The sequence below is a fragment of the Panthera pardus genome, unplaced genomic scaffold (assembly GCF_024362965.1).
Source record: "Panthera pardus isolate Hobbes unplaced genomic scaffold, ASM2436296v1 HiC_scaffold_21, whole genome shotgun sequence".
Classification (NCBI taxonomy): domain Eukaryota; kingdom Metazoa; phylum Chordata; class Mammalia; order Carnivora; family Felidae; genus Panthera; species Panthera pardus.
The window spans coordinates 2365665-2389109 of record NW_026526777.1 but is presented as its reverse complement, the minus strand read 5'-3'; the positions used below and the strand labels follow the sequence as shown (position 1 = coordinate 2389109).

The 23445-nt window shown below is 57.5% G+C and overlaps 1 protein-coding gene and 1 long non-coding RNA gene across 2 annotated transcripts; both read right to left on the bottom strand.

Moving 5' to 3' along the window:
- Positions 1-352: 352 nt before the first annotated feature.
- On the bottom strand, positions 353-23235 carry PRCC (proline rich mitotic checkpoint control factor). The gene is made up of 7 exons (XM_053908837.1): positions 22507-23235; positions 12292-12339; positions 9539-10105; positions 7332-7427; positions 4864-5007; positions 2850-2915; positions 353-806 (listed from the first exon to the last, which is right to left on the bottom strand). The coding sequence occupies exons 1-7, from the start codon at positions 22972-22974 to the stop codon at positions 720-722; spliced, it is 1476 nt and encodes a 491-aa protein (XP_053764812.1). The 5' UTR covers positions 22975-23235; the 3' UTR covers positions 353-719.
- On the bottom strand, positions 19660-22500 carry LOC128778803 (uncharacterized). The gene is made up of 2 exons (XR_008424514.1): positions 20432-22500; positions 19660-20399 (listed from the first exon to the last, which is right to left on the bottom strand). It is a non-coding gene; the product is annotated as an uncharacterized LOC128778803 (long non-coding RNA).
- Positions 23236-23445: the final 210 nt, after the last annotated feature.

The following is a 23445-nucleotide window of genomic DNA, read 5'->3' as shown; positions in this document are numbered from 1 at the left end:
TGCTGGACCGAAACTGATGTGAAGCGACTCTTCCACGTCACAGAAAGGACCTCCTCGGCCTCCTCTGGTCTCCAGAGACACCGGAGATCAGCGATACTTTCCAGATCTGGGACCACAGGCCCCCGCCCCATACGAAGTCGTAGGCACGCCTCCAGGGTCTTCGATGGCCACGAGCCCAGTTTAGACGGTGGGCCCAGGGGAGAAAAGCAAGGCAATCGTGAGGCAGGTTGTGAGGGGCGGGGCGGGGGGTGCGTTACACTAGGTACAGTCAGACCGAGGAACAGGAGGAGAAAGATCCAGAATGGAAAAAGGAGAGCACACGAAAAAGCAGGAGAGGGGTTAGGGCGAGCAGTGTCCGTCAGACTGAATGTTTTATTTCAACAGACATCCCTGGTTTAAAATTAAAAAAAGAAAAAAAAAAAAACAAGATGGAGGGAGGGGTTCACCATTTCATCACACCCACGAGGGAGCAAAACTCCCATCCAAGGACTCGGAGCCCCGTCTGAAGCTTCACCGCTTGAGTCTTTGCTCCAAGACAGAGAGGAGCTGAGTTCTCTAACTTCTGTTAAGAAAAATCTATCAAACGTGTTCATCCTCGCGGAGGCGAGGGCTGGGTCCCCAGGGAAGGAGGCCCTGGACTTGGAGGCAGCGGGGGGTCCCGGAGGTGAGGCCGTGGCGCCGGGCTGCAGGAGGTCCCGGGGGCAGTCGGGTCCGGAGCCCTAGAACCCGTACTTGGCTTGGGTCTGCCGGCGGCTCAGCTTGTTCTCGGACCAGGCGTTTTTCAGCTCCAGCTCCCGCTCCTTGGCCTACGGCGAGAGACACGGGCGGGGGCGTCAGCCTGGGGTGACAGACTTCTCCCCTGGCCTCTGTGAGCTTCCCGCACCAGCCCCTTTCCCCCCTGGAACACGTACGGGAAGTAACAAATCCCCGGCCAGACTGTTTTCTCTGACTCAGGTCGAAGGGGAGACCCCGAGAAAGCAAAAAGCTAACGGGGTTTAAGCAGAGACTCAAGGATCCCTGGCCCCGGGCGCCCGGCTGGCTCAGTCGGTGGACAGTGCAACTCGACCTCGGGGTCCTAAGTGTGAGCTCCACGTGCGGTGTGGACATGACTTAAAAAATCTTTACACGGGCCCCTGGGTGGCTCAGTTGCTTAAGCGTCCGACTCCTGATTTCGGCTCAGGTCATGATCTCACGCTTCATGAGTTAGAGCCCCTCGTCAGGCTCTGGGCTGACAGTGTGGAGCCTACCTGGGATCCTCCCTTTCCCTGCCTCTCTCCCTCCCTCTCTCGCCGCCCCTCCCCTGCTCGTGCATGCTCTCTGTCTCTCAAATAAATAAACATTCAAAAAGTAATAATAAATACATAAAATCTTTACAAAAACAGAACAGAAGCATCCTGGTCCTACACCTGCTGGAATTAAAACCGAATCTCTCCAGTGGAAACCGGACAGAGGTGAGCTGGAACTTGCATCTGAAAGGAGGACATCAGATGCCTCGGATGCCCGACCAGCCAAGCGGGAGAGGACAGCGGCAAAGATGTGGACAGGGCCACACGGGACACCAACAAGCGACAGCTGTGTCTCGAGATGGAGTGTCGCTGCTATGCTGCACACAGTGGATGTGGAACCCTAGAAATTCACACCCCTTTCAAGCACAAACTGAAGCTGTGAAATACAGACTGGAAGGCACCAGAGTTGTGACTTTCCTCTGCTGACCTCATCGCCACACTTGGGGACCCTACGGGCACCACCTGAGAAGGGGGGCTCGCCAACCCCACCCCGCCAGAGTTAGCTGGTATCTGCCCACCTCCCCTTGGTTAAGGGGCGGAGGTGAAGAGTTAGGGTTCAGGGACACCTGGGTGCCTCAGCAGGTGAGCACTGGACTCTTGATCTTGGCTCAGGTCACGATCTCACCCTTCATGAGTTCAAGCCCCGCCCCTTCGGACTCTGCGCTGACGCTGCAGAGCCTGCTTGGGATTCTCTCTGCCCCTCCCCCACTCGTGCTCTCTCTCAAAATAAATAAACATTTAAAAAAAAAAAAAGGGTTTGGGCTTAAAAGAAAACCCTACCCTCGAATCCTTTCCCTACAAATAACAAGTCAGGATAAGGACACAGGGGAGTCCCTGAAAAGGAAGGTGAACCATTGACAAGAACAGCAAAAGCAGATTTCCCCCTGAAATCACCAGGCAGCAATGTGTCCCCAGGGAAAGGGCCAGAACAGCACGTTCCCATCTGGGTCTCAGACGGCGTTCGGCGCAGGAGGTCTCCAAAAGATGTCTGCTTAATGATTAAATAAGTGAGAGTTGCTGGGTCCTATCAGGTAAGTGACATTCTAATTCCAGAAGACATGTTTGGATTATCTGCGATTTTTAATCACTTGTGTTGTTTCCTGCCACAGAAGCGGGGACTACAAAACCAACATCCTTATCAGGTGGATGTTCTGTTAAAAGCTGGCGAACCCATTTTTTCTTTAGATTCTTAAATCCCTAGATAAACTCGCCATTTATTTCTGATAAACTTGCCATGTAATAGAACCGTAGGAGAAACCACTTTGCTGCCCTCCGCGTGCATGTTTGGGTATCTGAATCTCCACCTAGTTTACTCGCAAGCCCCTAGCACTTGAGGCTGAAGGGAAGTGGGAAGTGACAGGCGCCAGGCGCGAGGCGGGGTGGGGTGGTGTGGTAGGTGATCCTGAAGGACACGTCCCCCCCTAGTGGCCACATGGAGAACGGACCCTGGGAAGCTGGTGCCTGGCACCTGGGCTTCCAGCCCACCGGGCGGTGAACGGGCCTCAGGCCCGCAGTCAAGGGGTCTCAGCCGGCTGTCCCTGGGGTCTCCGGGGACCCTCTCACCTGATGGATCAGGTACGTGATCTGGTGCTTCCGCCGCTGCTGGCCCGTTGGCTGCTCCCCTTTCTTCTGCAAGGGAAGAAAACACACTCGTTAAGCCACAGGAAGAAAAGGAGAAGTACCACACGTGCCCAGATGGTGCAAGGCTGGGGCTTAGAAACCAAGTACTTGGCCTAAAACCTGGGGGAGAAAAGTCGGCTTGGAGCTGTTTTTATGTCTATGCGCTCACAAAACGGTTTTTATTAAAACCATTATGCCAAAAACCCAGGCTAAGAAGATCTGCCTGAAATAGCCTGCTAATATCTCGCTGGACTGGAGATGCTTTGAGGTCAGGATTGCGTCTTCTGTTTCTTTAGTAACCCTACCCCACCCCACCCCACCCCCAGCAACAAGCACAGGGCTCTGCCCACAGTGGGCACTTGAAGCTGGCTGTATTACGTGTGGTGATTCTACAACAGTTCGTGTTCCAGGGCCTGGGTGACCTCCCTCCCTCTCGTAATCCTGCCCGTCTCCGCCTCAGCCCTCCCTGTCTCTGTCCCTTTCTCCCCGGCAGGCCAGCCACCCAGCCTGCTCCTACCTACAGCTTCCCCAGCTCTCCCATCCCCAGCCTCTAGCTGAAAGCCCGCCCCCGCCCCCCCTCCCCGGCGTGTGCCTCCCCAGAGACCCTGGAATCGGAATTTTCACCACCACCCACCTCTCCCCAGCCTTCCAGCCTCCACCCGTAACTACACCCAAGCCCTAACCAAGCTCTGAAGCAAAAGCTTTACTGTCCAAGTCTATACTGGTCTGGGCTTTTTCATCCTACGGTTTTCCTGCCCCACCAGTGCCGCCTCAGACCAGAAGCATCCTATCAGCCCCACCCAGCCCCCAACACTCCTCTCTGGAGGGTCCTCGGCAACCCCCCATCACTCATCAACTCTCTCCCGGCTGTGCCGTAAAGCCCTCGAGGACACGGACCGTAGCTTTCTCTTCTTTTTCAACAGTCGAGCTGTAACACCATGAGGCGGTGCAAAGAAAGTAAGGACCCAGGCAGCAGCAAACCCCCAATTCCTGGCTGCTGTGGGACACCGTTTAACGTCACCATCAAAGCTGACAAGCACGACGCACTCGCTGGCCACGGTGGACGCCACCCACGGCGGCTGGCACACGGAACAGTGATGCTTCCTGACCGGGTTAGGAGAGCACGCTCCCCCCAGTGGTTTTTCCAGGAAACACGGACGGCTCTGTGCTGATCTAACCACAGCCCTCTGCTCTGTCCTGTACGACCGCCAGCATTCGGTGAAAACAAACGGCCAGGGCTCCGATGGCCATCTGTGGCCACAGAACAGAGCGGAGAGAGTGGGAGGGAGAAGGGGAGAAGATGCCCGACCTTGGCCTTGCTGGTGCTGGGCTTGAATCCAGGGCTTCCCCACATTCCGCCCCCCGTGGCAGGCTCATAAATGTCCACGTTTGCTGTGCTCAGCTACTAGGTGGAGAGGGGTCCCTCACGCTGACTCAAGAAAACTAGCACGGGAAGGCAGGCGTGTGGTGTGGGAAGCGTGGGGAATAAACACCCGAAAAGCCCCCAGCTGGCGACAACAGGTAACAGCAAAAAAGGAGAGGGGAGAGGGTGCATACTCAGAACCGAAGCCCCCAGGACTCTGCTGTTCTGTCCACACCTCAAAGATGTGCTGAGCCAGGCCCCAGCCTGGCAGGGTGGAGGTGGGAAGTGACAGAGGGAGAGGGCAGGGCAGCTGCGGGGAGACGGCCACAACGCATCAAAGCTCTTCCCGAGTCGCCCGCTCTCAGTGACAAGACTCCACCCCCCAGACAGAAAGCAAAGTGCCGCAAAGTTCTGGAAGGCGGAGGCTGCATCCATGAGGCTCGGCACAGGCTCCAGTCCCGCGGGTGGCAGGCATCTGTGAAAGGTGCTGGGGGGGAACCATCGGGTGTGGGGTCGGGACAGGAGCAGGCCCAGATTCTGCTCTGGGCACCCCCCACCCCCAAGTTAGCCATGCAACAGACCCTTCCCGCTTACTTTGCTGAATGACTTCATGGTTTTCTCTTCTGTCAACGACTTGGTCATCCACTGCTGAGCCCCACTGAGCTGGTCGTCACCTTTGATCTCCACAAAGTTGACTTCCTCCCTCCCTCGGTTCCTCTTGCCCTGTAGCCGCTTAAACTGGAAAAGGAGACAGAGACCAGCAGTGGGGGATCTGAGTGAGAGATCGGGGACTCACTAGAAACCCAGAATTTATGGAATCATCTTACGACCATCCCCCCGCCCCCCGCGATACCCACGGCGGCTGTCACACTGTGTGCAATGATGCTTCCCGACCCACTTAGGAGAACACAATTAAGTGTCCTTAACTCCCCCCTGTGCGATACCCCCTTTCACCCCCCACCTACCAAACTCGTCCGATGCCCAATGAAAGGCTGCTGCTCAGACGTTCTCCTGCCCTCAGGGAAAAGGAGGCCAAGGCGGTAACCCCCAAACATGAGCGAGTACAGGGGCGGGGGATCACTGCTGGGAACATGTGCTCAAACTATGCAGAAGTTCAATGTACCGAAAAGGACTGCATACAATTTTCAGATTAAGAATTCAGAGTAGGGGCGCCTGGGTGGCTCGGTCGGTCAAGCGTCCGACTTCAGCTCAGGTCATGATCTCACAAGTTCGTGGGTTTGAGCCCCACGCCGGGCTCTGTGCTGACGGCTCGGAGCCTAGAGCCTGCTTTGGATTCTGTGTCTCCCTCTCCCTCTGTCCCTCCCCTGCTTGCGCTCACCTTTCTCTCTCTCTCTCTCTCTCTCTCGCTCTCACTCTCAAAAATAAATAAACATTAAAAAAAAAAAAGAATTCAGGGTAAAAAAAAAAAAAATCTAGGATTCTTCCTCTAAAAATTGGTTTTTACACGTGTGTTCCTTCTCATTGGTTTGGCATCACAAAGTCAGCAGACTCCACACCAGAGTGGACCTCAGAAGCGGAGCTGGGAGAGAGGGAGCCTGGCAAGATTTCTAGGAGACTGCCGCTCTCTCTTGCCCTCCTCACCAAAAGGGCAGGTCACACCAACGTCGCCCGGACTCGTGTGGGTGAGGGGACTCTAACTGAAACACTCAGAGACCTGAGTGCAGGCCAGGCCCAGCTCTCAGCGTCACTGGTGAGGTCTCCTCCGAGGGACTCTACCTGCAGGAAGGGAACTCTCGCCCCTGGATGAGCTCTCTGCTGCCTCCCAGGCTGAGGACAAAAAGGGCCCAACTATGGACCGTGCCAAGGATACACCTGCAGGGGACACAGTGACAGTAGGAAGAAGCATGCGGAGGGGTGGACACCTTTCTGTGAAGAGGCGAGAGGCGGTTATTTTTCCTAAGAGCCTGAATGCGAAAAGAGCACACCCCTACTTCCCCAGCCCCCCCTCCTGACAGGCTGAGACCTCCCTACGGAGAGAACAAGATTTCCCGTCCGGAACACAGCCTGACGGGACCCGGGGTTTTCTCTCTCCTTGTGCTGAGGCGAGGGAGCCCAGCGGCAGGGGATCCAGGTGTGTGAACACAGGAGTCATTTACTGTGGCTGCTGTCCTCTCCCCAAATCCATCGTCCCCTTCCCTTTAACGTGAAGGAGCCCAACATTCTGGCATATTACCACCCAACTGGATAAAAGACTATCCCACCCCTGGGCTCCCCCTGAAGCCACATGTGGTCACGTGACCAGACTCTAGTCAACGAGACAGAAATGGAAGCGCTGGTAGGAACTCTGGGGAGATTCTGGGGAGGTCTCCCCAAAGGAGAAGAAGATACTCTTCCTCGGTCTCTCCACCTGCCGCAGAACAGCGGCCGCAATGCAGGCGAGAGAGCGGCAGCCTCGGCCACCACCGCCGACCAGAGGCACAGAGGCCACAACGTAGGGACAGCAGAGGAATCATCACAAGGCGCCCGGATCCCCAACAACCATGCAGGGTTGCCTCCGGCCTTCTTTGAGGAAGAAAAAAGTGAACTTCTCTGATGTAAGCCACTGCACTTTGGAGTTTCTGCCACAGCGAATCCTAACTGAATATAGTTAAAAAAAAACAAAACCAAACAAAAAAACCCACACCTAGTGCAGAGCCCAATGCAGGGCCTGAACTCTCGACCCTGAGATCAAGACCTGAGCAAAATTCCACCACAGGGGTGCCTGGGTGGCTCAGTCAGTTGGGAGTCTGGCTTTGGTTCACGTCATGATCTCACGGTCTGTTGAGTTCGAGCTCGCGTCAGGCTCTGTGCGGACACCTCGGAGCCCGGAACCTGCTTCGGATTCTGTGTCTCCCTCTCTCTCTGCCCCTCCCCCACTCACACTCTGTCTCTTCCTGTCTCTCAAAAATTAATAAACGTTAAAGACCTGAGCTGAGACCAAGAGTCAGATGATCAAACAACTGAGCTATCCAGGCCCCCCTCCCCAAAAGGTTTCTTTACTTTTGGATTTGAAACCCGGCGTCCATGGGTCAAAGATGGTCACCCGTGCTTTATTCACTTACTGCTTCGTCATCGATGAAGGAGGCATCTGGGGCAATTTCCTGGGGGGGGACCAGGGCCGGGTCCTGTGCAGGATAGTAGCCACCACTGTAATAATCCTGCAATCGAGAGAGGGGAAAAAACACACCAACTGAGGGACACAGCGGACAGGGGACAAGGTCTGGAGCAGAGCAAACCCTCACCAAGTGGCAGCGGAGGCACCCGCACCACAAGCCCCTCAAGCGGCCCAGGTAAAGGCGTGCGTCCCGAGGACCCATCCATAACTCAGAACACTCTCTGCAGCTTCTCCGATCGGCACCGTCCAGGTGGCTATAGCTCAGGGAAGGGGACAAGAAACAGGCATTCTCTCCTGCTTCGGTTGCTCCCCTCTCCCTCGGTTGCTCCCCAGGGTGAATCCCAACCCTCACGCCACAGTGCCCTCAGCGCCACACCTCCTGCCCACGAGATGGAGACACGCTCGGCTGTGAGCAGGGGAGAGGCGTGAGGGCACACCGTTCCCGCTCCTTGTCTTTATTTTGGGCCTGTGGACCCAAGGACGCTGCCTGCAACGGGGAGGGAGGGTGCAGATCTCTGATATGAAATAAATCCCCACACACCTGAAACTAACATAACATCCATCGCGTCAACTATAGTTCTTTTCTTCTTTTCTTTTTTTTTTAGGGAGTGCGGGAGAGGCAAAGGGAGAGGGAGAGAGGGTCTTAAGCAGGCTGCACACGCAGCACAGAGCCCGACGAAGGGCTCCATCTCACATCCGTGAGATGATGCCCTGAGCAGAAATCAAGAGACACTCAACCGGCCTCTGAGCCATCTAGGCGCCCCTCAACTATTCTTCAATAAAAACCTAAGATACAATAAATGGCTTTCAGACTGGTACGGAATTTACAAAGCCGGGAACAAGCCAAGGTGTGTGTTCCCGGGCACTCGGCTCAGGAATCTGATGACCGCCCTGGAGCTGAGCCGTCGGATGCTGCTGCGGTCCCGGAGGAAGAGGGGTGCAGGCAGGACGAGCCCCCAGGAGGCCAGCCAGGTGGCCCTCGGGCTGAGAAGCGGCTTCCTCCCGGCCCATGCTTTCTCCCAATTCTTCCACTTTTGCCCAAAACTCCAAAAAATGCCCCTTTAAGAACATTCATTTTATAGTGAACTAAATGGAAAGTAAGGTTTAACACTGACCGAATAAAACACGTAAGAATCCAGAGTGATCAGAGCACGATTTTCTACGAAAGCATTCACAGTAAGATACGTGTGACTGCAGGGTCCCGAGTGCACGTTACATGTTTTCACGTGCACGGACTCCCTCGGTGCAGTTTATAAATAAATACAGAATGCCTGGTTGTTGTTCCTTTAAATGGCTTTGGTTGTTGTTGTGTTTTGTTTTGTTTGGCTAAACAGGTCAGAACACTGGCGAGTCCCTGAGCCCCTGGAGCCCTCTCCACCCAGGACTGTGACGCCGGGAAAGTCTTTCCTAAACCCACTCACCTGGCCTCCCATATCCTCTGACGCCACTCACAACAAAGCTAAGCAGCTCTTCCAAATGGCAATGGGATAAAAAGTTATCCCAACTCTTTCCTGGGCATTTGCTCTGGCCCGGGCACCGTGCCACGCCCATGGGCTTGTCTCAGCATCGCTACGAGGCCACTGCTGTTACCCGCCCCTCGTATAGCTGAGGAATCTGCCCAGACTCACACGGCTTGGGATTCCAAGCCCAACCCCCCCCTCAGACCCCACTGTCTGTCACAGCACAAATTACGGTCCCCTGGCTCCCTGGGACAGGGGCTCCCATCCTTTCACCTTCCTGTGGCTCCTGCCTTCCCCCCTCTTCCCTTCTGTGTTCAACTCTCCAGATCCTCAACCCCTCCTCTCCTTCCTTCCTGCTCTCAGTGCACCCCTCCAGTTCACTCAGCCTCACCATCCACACCAGGGGGTCTTGGATCTCCCGCCTTCTCCCTACACCTCTCGCCAGCTCCTACGGGGCTGGTTTCCAGAACAAACGTTATCAGTTATGTACTTCTCCCTGTCAGACTTCGAGACGGGCCCTTTTTCAGAACAAAGGTGGTATGCTTTGAGGCCGGAGATATACAGGAAAATCAAGGCGCCGGAAGACATTAATTCAGCCAAAGCGAAACCACAGAGGCCGTAGGACCGGCTCGGAGCTCTCCGTGACCTCCACGCTCCAACGCGCCCTGGCCCGCCCTCCGGACCACCTACCCACCTGATAATAAGCACCAGCGGCATTGGCATCGCCATATGTGGAAAACTGGTTGTAGCCGTAGTCATCCCCGGGCTTAGGCATCCAAGGGGCCCCACTTGAGCCCGCTGCCATCTTGAATTCGAGGGGGGCATTGGCTGCGTCGTCCTGGAAGGCCGGCTCCGGTTCCGTGCCCGGAGGCAGCTCTTCAGGGACGGCAGGGAGGGGGTAAGGGTATGGCTCAACTCCAGGCGGCTCAGCCTTGTCAGGGAGGGAGAAAAAGTTCTCGGGGGCTACTTCCTCATCACTGTCGTCCTCCTCCTGCGTGATCTGCTTCGTCACCTGTAGGGCAGCACTCTTGGCGGCAGCCTTGATGGCAGAGGGTGACGGAGTGGTGGTTGTGGTGCCCACGACAGAGGCGAGGGAAGAGGGCTTGGTCTTAGAAGCCTGTCTGGAGGGCTTAGCGTCAGAGGAGCCATCCGTGGGCTTCCGGGAGGAGGCGTGGGGCAGGGGCAGCCTGCCAGTCTCTTTCACAGGCAGGTTTTTAGGCTGGGGAAGCAAGGCAGACAGGCCAGCGCCCTCGCCGGATCCCTGGTGAGCACAGGTTCGGGGAAGGAGGGAAAAAACGTGCCAAGTGAGATCTGGTGATACACGTTATCAACACCAAGAACAAGAGGCACAGATAGGCGCTCCGGCCTAAAATCTCATCGGCCCCTGCTTCCTTCTCAACTCTGCCCGCTGCCTCGCTGAGGGATCCCATCTGCCTCCTACCTCAGGCCCCTCTGCTGACTGCTTCTCCCAGGGAAGACATCACCCCTGTTCTCCTCGGCTCCACACCAACCCGGCTCCGCTGCCCTGTGCCCCAGAGCCTTCCCTGAGTCTGTGGCTTTTGGTGACTACGATGCTTTTAATCCCACATCATCCCTTCTTCCCAGAAAGCCCAGGGCCCTCTCTCCAGCTGATCGCTCTACCTCTCCCCAGGGCTTGAAGGTTCTTCTTAACATAGGAACTCCCTGCTTCCCTGGGATTGCGACTCAAAGTCAAGAACAAGGCTCTGTCCAAAAGACCTTCACTCCTGTTGCCCAAAGTCCTCTCCTCTGCCCAAGGAAAGCCCTATACGTGTGGCATATTCAGTTTATGCCAGAGTCGAGCATTTAACTTCTCAATCTGTAAGCTAAATGACTCAGCCCATCCCAAGTTCCTACTGCACGGAAAAATCTCTCCGATTCTGCTTTCTGTATGCCACGGGGCTAGCCTGGCCTAACTGGAGGCCCGAGGGAGGTGTCAGTCTAAAAAAGGAGAATGGAACAAGACCACCATGCCCCTGTCCTGGAGGACCAGTATACTTCAGCCCCTGGGCCAAGCAACGCCCAGAGCAAGTGAAGAAAGGCTGGTGAGTCAGGCAGGCAGAACAGTTCATCTGGCCAGTGGGCTCCTCCCCCTGCTGTGTGTCCACAGCTCTGGAACATTCCAGCCAGGCGGACCGCAGAGACTCACGCACGTAGGGAGCGGGCCCAGGTGCCATGTGGTTCACATGCTCAGGCTACCTTGAAGCGTCCGACTTCTCAGATGGAATCTGGGGTCACAGCCACACCCCTGTGCAGCACTGGGTCCCCACCCCGCCCGACAGCTGAGCCAGTGTCCCGCCAGCCCCTCCGCCAGCTGGGAGGCTGCTCTGTGCTCCGGAGGCCCTCTGAGCCAGTGCCCCCGTGACTCAGGCTGCCCTTACCCACCCCCTCCAGGAAGCCACCCTGGTAACGGAGAACCGGCCTCCAGCAGCCTCAGCTCCCAGTTTTGGCCGCGACTCCTCTTCCGTCACCCCCCCACACACAGGGCCAGGACGTCACTCTCCCCTCCACATGACTGCACCCGGAGAGCTCCCAGCAGTGGAGGTGACATCTTAGCAGAGTCAGGGGAAGGGGCAGCTCTGGCGTCACACGCCTGAGTCACGACATACTCTGACAAAGGCAGGACCGCTTTTGCTTTGTTTTTCCTGAGACATACGACCCACAAGATCAGAGAGCACGTGAGTCCCTGAGCGGCGAGTGGAGCGGGAAGAAACTCCCGGGGGCCGGAATAAAAGCACCGGGACAGGGGAAAACAGGGCAAACGGCCGAGAGATCAGCTCCCGGCATCGTCTGGCTGAGGACTTCCGGTCTCAGGTCTGGAGCAGGAGCCAAGCGCAGCAGGGAAGGGCTGGGACTCCACGGTCAGACCCAGAGTCTGACCCCCTCCCTGCCCCACCCATCGCCACCCGCGGGCAAGCTCCTTCGGCCGTGGTTTCCACCAGTGGAATACGGGGGTGATGACAACGCCACGACCGCGGCGCTACCTTGAGAGCGAAATCGACTAAAGGCTGGTAAAGCACCGAGAGCTGTGCCTGGCACGGCTGAAGTATTTACTTTCCAGGTTAAAGATGAGGTGGGAGGATAACTGCACAACACACACGTTCCTAACATCGTTCTGCCCGCTCCGTTCACCCTTCCTAAACCATCCTTTCGGCGGAAATGTATGCACCCACTGGTTTCCGCCTCCCTGCCACTGGCTGCCCCCAGCAGGGGTGACCCCACCAGGCCAGCACCGAGCAACGGCGAGGGGAGGGCACACGGCACGAGGGCCGGCGGCTCCGAGAACAACCAAACCACACGGAGGGAGCTGGTCCTCAAATGCTTGCGTCTGCCCTACGTGTGATGTGGAAACACGTCCCGGGCGTCGTGACTCTCTTTCGGGAGGCAATGCGGGAAGAGAAATGGCTTCTGCCGGGTCACAAAGCTTACCTGAAGGACAGTTTTCTTCTTGGAGGGCTCATCTTCCTCGGAATCTGACTAAGAAAAAAAGAAACGGAATAAGGCCTTCCCGCGTGAGGGCGGTGGAGGAAACACCCGCATCCAGCGAGGTCCGGACAAGGGCGGCCCAGGGGTCTGGGCGGTTGCAGGGGAAGCGCCCGAGAGCTCCCTCCCTGCTCTCGAACCGCCTCAGAGCGAAGGGGTGTGTGGTGACTTCCCCAAGGCGCTCGTTCTGCCCCGGGTCCTGCGGCCCAGGCTCCTTGGCGTCAATTTCTATTCCTTTAAAGCAAAAGCATTTCCTCCCATTTAGACCTGGTGGAAAGAAAAGGCTACACCCATTTTTCTCCTAATAAATCTGTCTGCTGGAAGACGGATGGATGTGGCCCACCATCTCCCCCAGTCTCAGCTGCCCTTCTGAAACCGCTCACGCAGACAACATAACCACACGGCCGGGCAACTCCGGCGGGAGTTAAGTGGGGTGTTAACTACTCTCTGTGCAGCATTAAAGGTCAAAGCCATTGGAGAAATCCATTCCCTCTGCAAGTATGATCTACCATCTGCCAGACAGAGTTGCCCGCGTCCAAGAGGAAGGTGAGCAAATGGGGACGGTGAGCGCTGGGGGCAACACAGGAGGCCATTTGTGTCACCCTCTGACTCACCGGGGCTGTCCCTAACACAAGCTCTCACACTGGAAGCTACCTGACCTTGTAGCTCAGTACGAGATCCTGAACATCGCCAACGATCAAAAAGGTGCAAGCCTATGATTTTTAAAAGTTATTCCCCTAGGGGGCGCCTGCGGGCTCAGGCGATGGAGAGACCGACCTCGGCTCGGGTCAGGATCTGGCGGTTCAGGAGGTGAAGCGCCCAGGGGGGCTCTGGGCTGACAGCTGGGAGCCCGGAGCCTGCTTCGGATTCTGAGTCTCCCTCTCTCTCTGCCCCTCCCCACTCGCACTCTGTCTCTCTCTTTCTCTCCAAAGTGAATAAAAGCATTAAGAATAATTACAAATAAATACACAGGTAGGCAAGTAAGTAAGTAAATCCCGGGACGCCTGGGTGGCTCAGTCAGTTGAGTGATTCTTGATTTAGGGTCAGGTCACGATCCCAGGGTCATGGGATGCGCGATGGGTGTGGAGCCTCCTTGAGAGTCTCTCCCCGCCCCCCCCCCCCACTTGCACACACTCTCTCCCTCTCTGCAAAATAAAAAATAATAACGCTAAAGCATTTTTAAAAATTAAGAATAAATAACAAGTGAATTCTCAAGCCAAGAACCTTAAAAGCTGCCATTTGTTCCCAGGGCCTGCTTCGGGCGTCTGCGCATAAAGGGGGTCGGGCAGGTCTCAGACGCGTCCATGTGCAAGACGCTGCAAGAACTCAAACGCTCTGCTGGAATCTCTCGGCCCACAAGTCCCTCCCCCGGCTCATAGGTACAAGGACCTCACAGCGACTGAGAATCTACTCTATGCAATCCACAGGGCCCGTATCGACGGATGTCCCGACGGCCGCCCCAGGCTGGGTGACGGGAAGACGATGCTCATCCGCTCTGCCCACGGGCACGGGGCAGGGCCTGGAGCAGGTAGAGTCCTGTCCCCTGTTCCCCAGACCAGTCCCCCCGGTGTGCCTCAAAGATTTTGTGTGTGTGCTGTGCCACGGAAGAAGTCCCCGTCCTCAAGGAACTCACAATCCAGTAAGAGTGACAAGCGTCACGTAACAAGGCAGGAAAACACAAAGGGCGTCAAGTGTGGTTCAAACACCCCCTCAACGAATCTGCTGGTCCTACGTTCGTCTCTCCTCCATGTGGGGCCTCACCGTACCGCCCAGTCCCTGCACCTGTATCAGTATGTTACAAAACCCGTAAGGGGAGTCTGTCTGGGGGGCAGGGGGACAGGGGAAGAGGTGGCAGAGGGCAGGACAGTCCTCTTAGGTGGCAGTCAACTCACGACGCTTCACTCGTCCTTCCAGTAACACTTCCCGGCAGGCCCTGTCATCTCAGTTTCGAGGGGGAGGGAAGGCAGGCCCGGAGAGGTCAAGTACCAGCTGGGTCACGGCGGAACCAAGGGCCGGAACCATTCAGCTCGCGCGTCCCCGCAGAGACACCGTGCCGAGTTGTCCCCTGCTGGCCCGGGCCCGAGATCCGCCCTGACCAGGCCCCTCAAGACCCCACACGACGCAGACGGGCGCACACGGCACCAAATCAGAACTACAAGTGTGAGTCTCGGCTGTGCCATTTATTTGCGGCCCCCAAGCCTGTGGAAAATAGCACACGCACATATCACAACGACGCGCTAAAGACCGCACGAGCCGTCTAGCCATGGAAACGTACATAAACGAAAGTTCTTGGCAGAGTTTGAGGACTCTCATTCTCTCCGGCCTGCCAAGACATCAAACTCAACCAAAAAAAAAAAAAAAAAAAAAGCAAATAAAACAAAGCATTAAGCCCCAAACACCTAAACATCTTGACCCGTTCTCTCTGTTCCACACTCCCATTGCCTCAGAGACCCCTGACCATCCCCTGGCCTCGTAACCACAGAGACACGTCCCCTCCCTGGCAGGGCACGTGGGGAACCACCTCACTACCGGGCACAGACAGTTTTCGTGACGTCTGGAGGCCCAGTTAAACTTTAACATCTTAGGCAATTAGGTTCAAGTGCAACAATGTGCGAATGAACAGGTTTTGTCCGAGTCTCAGATGATTACGTTTATAAAACTGTACAAACATATTATATTTTTAATTTTTATTTTAATGTTTATTTATTTTTGAGACAGAGAGAGACAGAGCATGAACGGGGGAGGGTCAGAGAGAGGGAGACACAGAATCTGAAACAGGCTCCATGGGGCTCTGAGCTGTCAGCCCAGAGCCCGACGCGGGGCTCCAACTCAGGGACCGCGAGATCATGACCTGAGCCGAAGTCGGCCGCTTAACCGACTGAGCCACCCAGGCGCCCCTATTGTTATTTTTTTTTAACATTTAGTTTTGAAAAAGAAAGACAGAAAGACAGTGTGAATGGGAGAGGGCCAGAGAGGGAGACCCAGAATCCCAAGCACGCTTTGCGCTGACGCGGGGCTCAAACTCAAAAACCGTGAGATCATCACCTGAGCCGAGGTCAAGAGTCAGATATGCTTAACCGACTGAGCCACCCAGGCGGCCCCCTAACATCTGCCACTTTAACCGCCGTGTGCACTCGGTAGCATTAAGTGCATTCAGTGTTGTACAACCGTCACCACTCTCTATTTCTGGAACTTTTCATCATCCCAAACAGAGTCTGTACCTGGTAAACAATACCTCCCCTTGCCCGCTCGCTGCACTCCAGCCCCAGGGACCCTCCACTCTCCTGTCCCCTGGGCTCTGCACACTGTGGGCATTTCACGTGGCTGGGATCACACGGCACGTCCCCCGCTGTGGCTGGCTCGTTCCTCTTAGCGTAACGCCTTCCAAGGCCATCCACGCTGCACACGTGTCAGAGTTTCCTTCCTTTTTAAGGCTCAATGACACGTGTGGCATGGACATGTCGTGCTGCTGTCCACTTGTGGACACCTGGGCTGCGGGCGCCTTCCGGCCGTGGAGAAGAGCGTTGCCACGGACATGGGCGTGCGTGTGGGAGTCCTGCTCTCGGCTCTTTTCACCGAGGAATGAAACTGCCGGATCACAGGGGCGCCGGGCCGGCTCAGTCGGGGGAGCCATGCGACTCGATCTCGGGGTCATGAGTTCAAGCCCCATGTTGGGTGTAGAGCTTACTTAAGAAGAAACTTAAAGAATAAAACTGAAAAAAAAAAGAGGGGCACCTGGGTGGCTCAGTCGGTTGAGCGTCCGACTTCAGCTCAGGTCATGATCTCGCGGTCCCTGAGTTCAAGCCCCGCGTCGGGCTCTGTGCTGACAGCTCAGAGCCTGAGGCCTGTTTCAGATTCTGTGTCTCCCTCTCTCTGACCCTCCCCCTCTCGTGCTCTGTCTCTGTCTCTTAATAATAAACAAATGTTTAAAAAAAAAGAAAGAAAGAAAGAAACTGCTAGACTGCGGAGTAATTCCAGGTGACCTTCCAGGCCACACTTTTCCACAGGAGCAGATCAAACAAAGGCCATAGAGTCAGCTCCTAGAGAGCAGCAATCAGCCAGTGGTGACCCGGGCAGGGCTGGGCCATCAGACCCAGAGAGGGCGACGTTCCAGGCGCCACGGAACCTCGGGCTGGGCCAGGGCGGGCCCTCCTGGGTCTTAGATGCGCAAACTGCTTGCGCCTCTGAAGGAGAAAGGAATGGACGTCTCGGCCTCACAAGAGCCTGAGCCTCCAGGGCCACCACTGTCCTCTCCGCTCCAGCTGCCAAGAGGGACAAGACGCACGCACGGAGACTGCAGAGCAAAACGGAAACAGACATTTTCCATTAAGCCGGCCCGGTGGGATCTGCTCATCTACCAGAGCGGCTCTCTTATCTTCCCGGGCTCGGGCTCTGGCACACGCCCGCTCCAAAAGGCCATCTCGCGCTGCCAGGGCCAGGAGCCAGGGAGGAAAGAAGGGCCCGGGCCCCGACCCCCCCAGGCTCCAAACCCGAATCGCCACCATACTCCTCGCGGCTTCATCCCAATTAGCCTGACTCATCAGCCGGTTTCCGTCTTTGGTCTCCTGATCTTCTGCGGACAGGTGCCCTCCAGTTAGAGCAACGTTCCCTTTCGCCTGCCTCTCCCCTGCAGCACCCTCACCGCGTTGCCTCCCCGCTACAGCACCCTCACCACGCTGCCTCTCCCCTACAGCACCCTCACCGCGTTGCCTCTCCCCTACAGCACCCTCACCACGCTGCCTCTCCCCTACAGCACCCTCACCACGCTGCCTCTCCCCTACAGCACCCTCACCACGCTGCCTCTCCCCTACAGCACCCTCACCGCGCTGCCTCTCCCCTGCCACATCCTCACCACGCTGCCTCTCTCCTGCCACATCCTCACCGTGCTGCCTCTCCCCTGCAGCACCCTCACCACGTTGCCTCCCCCCTGCAGCACCTTCATCACATTGCCTCTCCCCTACAGCACCCTCACCACGCTGCCTCTCCCCTGCCACACCCTCACCGTGCTGCTTCTCCCCTACAGCACCCTCACCGTGTTGCCTCTCCCCTGCCACATCCTCACCGCGCTGCCTCTCCCCTGCCGTACCCTCACTGCGCTGCCTCTCCCCTACAGCACCTTCACCGTGTTGCCTCTCCCCTGCCACATCCTCACTGCGCTGCCTCCCTCTGCCACACCCTCACCGCACTGCCTCTCCCCTACAGCACCCTCACCGTGTTGCCTCTCCCCTGCCACATCCTCACCGCGCTGCCTCTCCCCTGCCGTACCCTCACTGCGCTGCCTCTCCCCTACAGCACCCTGTGTTGCCTCTCCCCTGCAACATCCTCACCGCGCTGCCTCTCCCCTGCCGTACCCTCACTGTGCTGCCTCTCCCCTACAGCACCTTCACCGTGTTGCCTCTCCCCTGCCACATCCTCACTGCGCTGCCTCCCTCTGCCACACCCTCACCGCACTGCCTCTCCCCTACAGCACCCTCACCGTGTTGCCTCTCCCCTGCCACATCCTCACCGTGCTGCCTCTCCCCTGCCTCACCCTCACCACGCTGCCTCTCCCCTGCCACATCCTCACCACACTGCCTCTCCCCTGCCTCACCCTCACCACGCTGCCTCTCCCCTGCCACATCCTCACCACACTGCCTCTCCCCTGCCTCACCCTCACCACGCTGCCTCTCCCCTGCCACATCCTCACCACACTGCCTCTCCCCTGCCTCACCCTCACCGCGCTGCCTCTCCCCTGCCGTACCCTCACTGCGCTGCCTCCCCCCACAGCACCCTCACCGCGTTGCCTCTCCCCTGCCACATCCTCACCGTGCTGCCTCTCCCCTGCCTCACCCTCACCACGCTGCCTCTCCCCTGCCTCACCCTCACCATGCTGCCTCTCCCCTGCCACATCCTCACTGTGCAGTCTCTCCCCTGCTGTACCCTCACCGCGCTGCCTCTCCCCTACAGCAAGCACCCTCATCGTGTTGCCTCTCCCCTACAGCACCCTCACCGCGCGGCCTCTCCCCTACAGCACCCTCACCGTGTTGCCTCTCCCCACCGCACCCTCACCTGCTGCCTGTACAGCTGGCTCTTCTCTCTCCCCAACAGGCACTGCTTCAGAACAAAACACCCCTGGACTCAACCCTGCCACTCCCAAACTGTGACTTAAGACAGATCACCTCTGTTCTCTAGACTCCTGTTTCCTCACCTGTAGACCAGGGATGCAACCGCCCAGGCAGTGTCAGCCACTCAGCGGGTGTCCCAGAAGGGTCTGTGCCCCTTCCCGCCCCACCTCTACCGAGGGCTGAAACTCAGCTAAACCTGCTGCCGTCAACTCTTTACTTGGTTAACAGAAATGGCCAAAATTAGTGAAGTCTGCCTCTCACACCCTCCAATTTTCCACTATCTGGGTAAACGATCTGGAAGTATAAGTAATCCTAACCCAGATAAGCCTCAAATTTGCTTGCTCTAAAATGCATGTTATAGGACACAAAACTTTTTCTTTTATTTTTTTTAAATTTTTTAAATGTTTATTTATTTTTGAGAGTGAGAGAGAAAGAGACAGAGTGCAAGCAGGGGAGGGGCAGAGAGAGGGAGACACAGAATCCCAAACAGGCTCCGGGCTCCGAACTGTCAGCACTGAGCCCGTTGTGGGGCTCGAACTCATGAACCTTGAGATCATGACCCAAGACGAAGTCAGACGCGTAGACTGAGCCACCCAGGTGCCCCAAGGACAGAAAACTCTTACAGCAGACTCACTTTGCTAATTTTGACATTTTGTATCCTAATTTTAGAAGTCTGAGTCCATGAAATCAACAATCGTCCAGCCCAATGCGGTGGGGGGGTGGGGTTAGCTCGGGTGGAGTAAGGAGAGGAGAAGGGAAAAGGAAATGACCATCTGTTCCGTGGGTCGTTCCCAGTCCCTCATGTAAACCGAAGGCTGACTGAATGTGACCTCGCGTCGCACCTGGACAGACTTGGGCGCTGCCCCGCCCCGACTGCTGCTGACTGATGAGCCGACCCACATCAGACCGGCCGTATTCTCTCTCCTGGAACACCAGGACCGGGACTAAGAACGCGGCTCCATCCGGACTGATCACTAAAGAGAAATAAAACACGAGAAGGGGTGGGGGTGGGGCGGCCATCTTTCATCGGCAGCAAAGGTCAAGCAGCAGAGGAAACTGATCTGCAGCCAAAGCAGCATGAATCAAACACGCAAAGATCTCCGACTTCTGACTCCAGGCCCTTTCCCCGGGCACCTCGGGACATTCATTATTCAACCTGGCTTGAGGTGGTTTCTGATCCTTGGTTTCTGAACCAACTAAATCCAGCTAACCCCCAATCTGCTCTGTATTCCCTAAATAAATGGCACCACTACCCTCCGGCTGCCTGAGCTAAAAGGCAGGGGTCAACCTTGAATCCTGGCCCTCATCTAGGCCGTCCCATCGACCGCCCAGACGGCCCAGACGCTCTACCTCCTCCACAGCCCTGCGGCCTGCAGCTCTCCCCAGGCCCGCGCCCGGGTGCCCAGGCCATCACCCCCTGCCACGCCGTGCCTGCCGGCCTTGCTCCCCCAGGTCTTAGCTGCTGTGCAACCAGAGAATTCTTGCTCGGCCCGTAAGGGCGCCTCACTACCCCAGGGTCACTTACGAAGGCCTTTCCGTGGTGCCCAGAGGCCACGTCCCCTGGCCTCGGCACCCCCACGTCCCCGCATCCAGCGCCAGAGCTTAACTCACTCCAGGTGCCCCGGAAGCATGGTCTCTCTCGCCGCTAAGCTCCCTGCCACATCCTGCCCCTCCGCCTGACGTGCGCCTCCCCGCGGCACCCGCTTTCTCCGGCTCCCTCTGCTCACGTATCTCATCTCTGTGCAGACATCTCCTCCCTCTGGCAGCCTCCCCAGCCTCTAGACCGGATTAGCACCCACTAGGTACGTTCCCACGGCACCGGCTCTACCGTGGCTCTTCTCCGACTTGACCTGAAATCTATCTCCTCGTCCGCCTCCTCCGGAAGCTCCTTGTGGGCAGAGCCCATCACGTTCGCTGCTGTACTCCAAGCTGCTGGCACAGAGAAGCAGGCTAGGATCGAACGAACCAACGATCGAACGAACCAACGATCGAACGAACCAACGATCGAACGAACCAACGAACGAACGAGAGTTCAGAGTTCATTGCTGCTACTTCAACTCCAAACCCTAAAGGGAAGTCACTTAAGAAAAGGTTTATTTATTTTTCCAAACGTGCCCCGTGAGCCTACTAAGTGCAAGACGCACGGCTTAGAACCGGAGGAGCACGACCCTAAAGCCAGCAGCCGCCCTCAGCTGACCATCCTGTGCTCTCGGGGACCTTTCCGCAGGAACCATGCGCTCAGAGACCGCCAGCACCAGCACAAGCTGAAGGAAGGTAGGAAACTGAAGGGGGAGGAAGCTTTGGCTTTATTTGAATGATCCCAGTCTCGAGTCTCGTTCACCTTGGGGCATTCGGGAACTTTGGGAACTTCGAGAATCACACTGACAAAGGAGGGACGGGGCGGGGAGTCCTCAGGGGTTTCCCCCACCTCAGCCAGACCGAATGGAAGCCTCTACAACCTTTAGCGGCAACTGGTTCTGATGCTGCCTCCCCAGACCTGCAGATGAACTCTCCGCTGTCACAGTGGAGGGAGGCAGGCTGCCTCAAAGTGCCTCCTCCCCCCAGACATCAGAGGTGAACTAGGCGGGGAACGCGGCGAAGCGGAGAAGAGAGTGCGGAACAAATGAACCTGTTCTCTTCGGCCTTGTTCAGGGACTTCCCTGCGCTCGAGGCAAAACCAAGACCAAAGTTTCACTGGAGACAGAAGGCTGTTTGGGATCCTGGACTTGGAAACAACAGACTCGGGGCAGAGAAAGGGTGAAGTAACGCGGAAGAGAGTTCGGAACGAGACGTGAGGGGGATCCTGGAGCCTCCTTTTCGCGAACAGTCCACGTTCATTCACGTGTATTCACTCAGGGAACATCCAGGCAGCAGTCCGCACACCCCGGGCACTGTTTCGACCGCGAGGGATACGGCACGAATCAACAGGGCCTGCCTCCGGGGGGCTTGTACGGCTGGCGGAGAAAAAGGAAGGGAAAGGGTGAGGGATAAGAGGCTGCAGGTCAGGCAGGGGGGCCAGAAAGCCCTCCTGAGAAGCCGGCTTCCAAAGGAGCCGATGGGAGAACAAAAGGCCATCTGGGGTTAGAGGACGAGGGGCCAGCAAGTGCAAGGAATGGGGGACGGCCCCCAGCCAGAGCTGGAAGCCTGCAGGGCAGGAAGAGCCAAAATGAGCTTCTCCCAGAGGGCTACCAAAGGTGAGCGCAAGACTGACCGGTTCGCTTTCCAGGAGCCAGAGAGGAAAGACCTCGGCATAACCCTAAGCCCCTGCCCGCCCACAGGCTTCATGTCTCCTTTATTCCCAAAGCACTCGCTCCAGAACAGGCCTTCTATTTTCTGTTCCAACTTGGCAGCTTCTTCTAGAAATAGAACCCAAGCATCCTACCTCCCCTAGGCTTAGTGGTACCTAAACGGGGAAACTGAGGCACCGGCCTGGAAGTGACAGACCCAGCTCTTCACCTCCACTCTGTCCTTTTCCAGGTAAGATCTTACCTGCCGGACACCTGTTACCTTCCAGAGCTCTGCAGCAGTTGAAAGGGGAAGAAAGGGAAGGACAAACCCTCCCCTTCTTCCCTAACTCCCCTCAAGAGCAGAACTCGGGATGCCTGTTCTTTTCGTCCAGACCCTAATGGTTTTAGATGCAAGGGGGAAAAGTTGCTCCCGAATGTGCAGGCAAGGGCTCAGCTCAGCAATCCTGCCTCCTGTCACTTCTTCAGGTGGCAGGTCGTAAGCCGTTCTCCGGATGAGACAAGTACCACACGGCCTGGGCTGAAGACGCAACAGGGGAGCAGAAGCAGGCGCGCGGGGGCCCGGGACCGCCAGTGCCGGGGGACGGGACGTGGCCCTCCCGCAGGCGGGTCCGGCCCCGCGAAACCCGCGTGGACAAACAGCGAAGTTGACAAACTCAGCTCAGTGAATCGCAGCGTGGCAGGAACGCAGCGGTCCGCGGCCAACGGAGGCACGCACAGGAGGCAGCCCCGGAACCTCCCAGGTCCCTGGTCCGACGGGGCCCAAACCCGAGCCGAGGGGCAGTGCGGGGGCGCCCTCCCCGGATACTCACATCCCCCTTACGCAGCTCCGGCGCCGCGATCTTCACGGGCTCTGTCCGCTTCTTTGGCTTGGGAAGGCCCAGGGGGGGCCCGGCACCGCCCACGGAGGGCGGCAGGCCGAGGCCGGGGCCCCGGGGCGAGGGCAGCCCCAATCCCAGCCCCTCCCCAACTCCCGCCGCCTCGGCCGGGCTCACGCCTGGGGGTGGGGGGAAGCCCCCCAGGCCGAAGGGCAAGGGCGGAGGCGGCTGGAGCCGGGGGTCTCCGGCGGGAGGGGGCAGCAGCAGCGGCGGGGGGAAAGCTGGGGCCAGCATCTGGGGGGGCGGAGGCAGCAGGGCCGGGCCCTTGGGTGCGGGGAGAGAAGCGAACAGGCCCCCTAAAGCGGGCCCAGATGGAGGGGCCGCCGCCTCCTCCTCCTCCGGCTCCGGCTCAGCCTCATCCGGCTCACTCTCATCGCTGCTGGCGTAAGCAACCAGCGACATGGCGCCTCCCGCCTTTGGGGCGCCCTTGCCGGCAGACGAGGCCTACTTGAGACCGGGGATGTCCGGGGGCCTAGTGGGCCCCGCCACTGGGCGGGGCGGGGCACCGAAAAGCCCGCCTTCTCCGTACTCTGGGGCTAGGCCCGGCAAGAGCCCATGGCCACGGTAGATTTCCACCGAGCAAGGCTTCCCTCTTCACTTAAGCTCCCAGTCCCGGGCAACTACACACAGCTAATGGCCGCCGAGTCACTCCGCCTCCTCCTCGCCTCACCAATATAGAAACTACAACTCCCAGAGGACACTTTGGCCACAACTCCATTCTCCGTCACTGGAAGCCCAGCGCGGGGCACGGCGGGAGTTCGAGTCCGAGGAAGGATTAAGGGGTCGCGCACAGAGCCAAGAGGGAAACCCGCCTCTGACGCGAGGACTCCTGGGATGAGTAGTTTCTTCGGTCCTCTGACAATTCCTCAGGGG

Coding starts and splice junctions, on each gene's coding strand:
- PRCC (XM_053908837.1), bottom strand. CDS start 22,974: ATGTCGCTGGTTGCTTACGCCAGCAGCGATGAGAGTGAGCCGGATGAG. Junction 12,340..22,506: donor CGGAGCTGCGTAAGGGGGAT/GTGAGTATCCGG, acceptor TTTTTTTCTTAG/TCAGATTCCGAGGAAGATGA. Junction 7,428..9,538: donor CCGCTGGTGCTTATTATCAG/GTGGGTAGGTGG, acceptor TCTCGATTGCAG/GATTATTACAGTGGTGGCTA.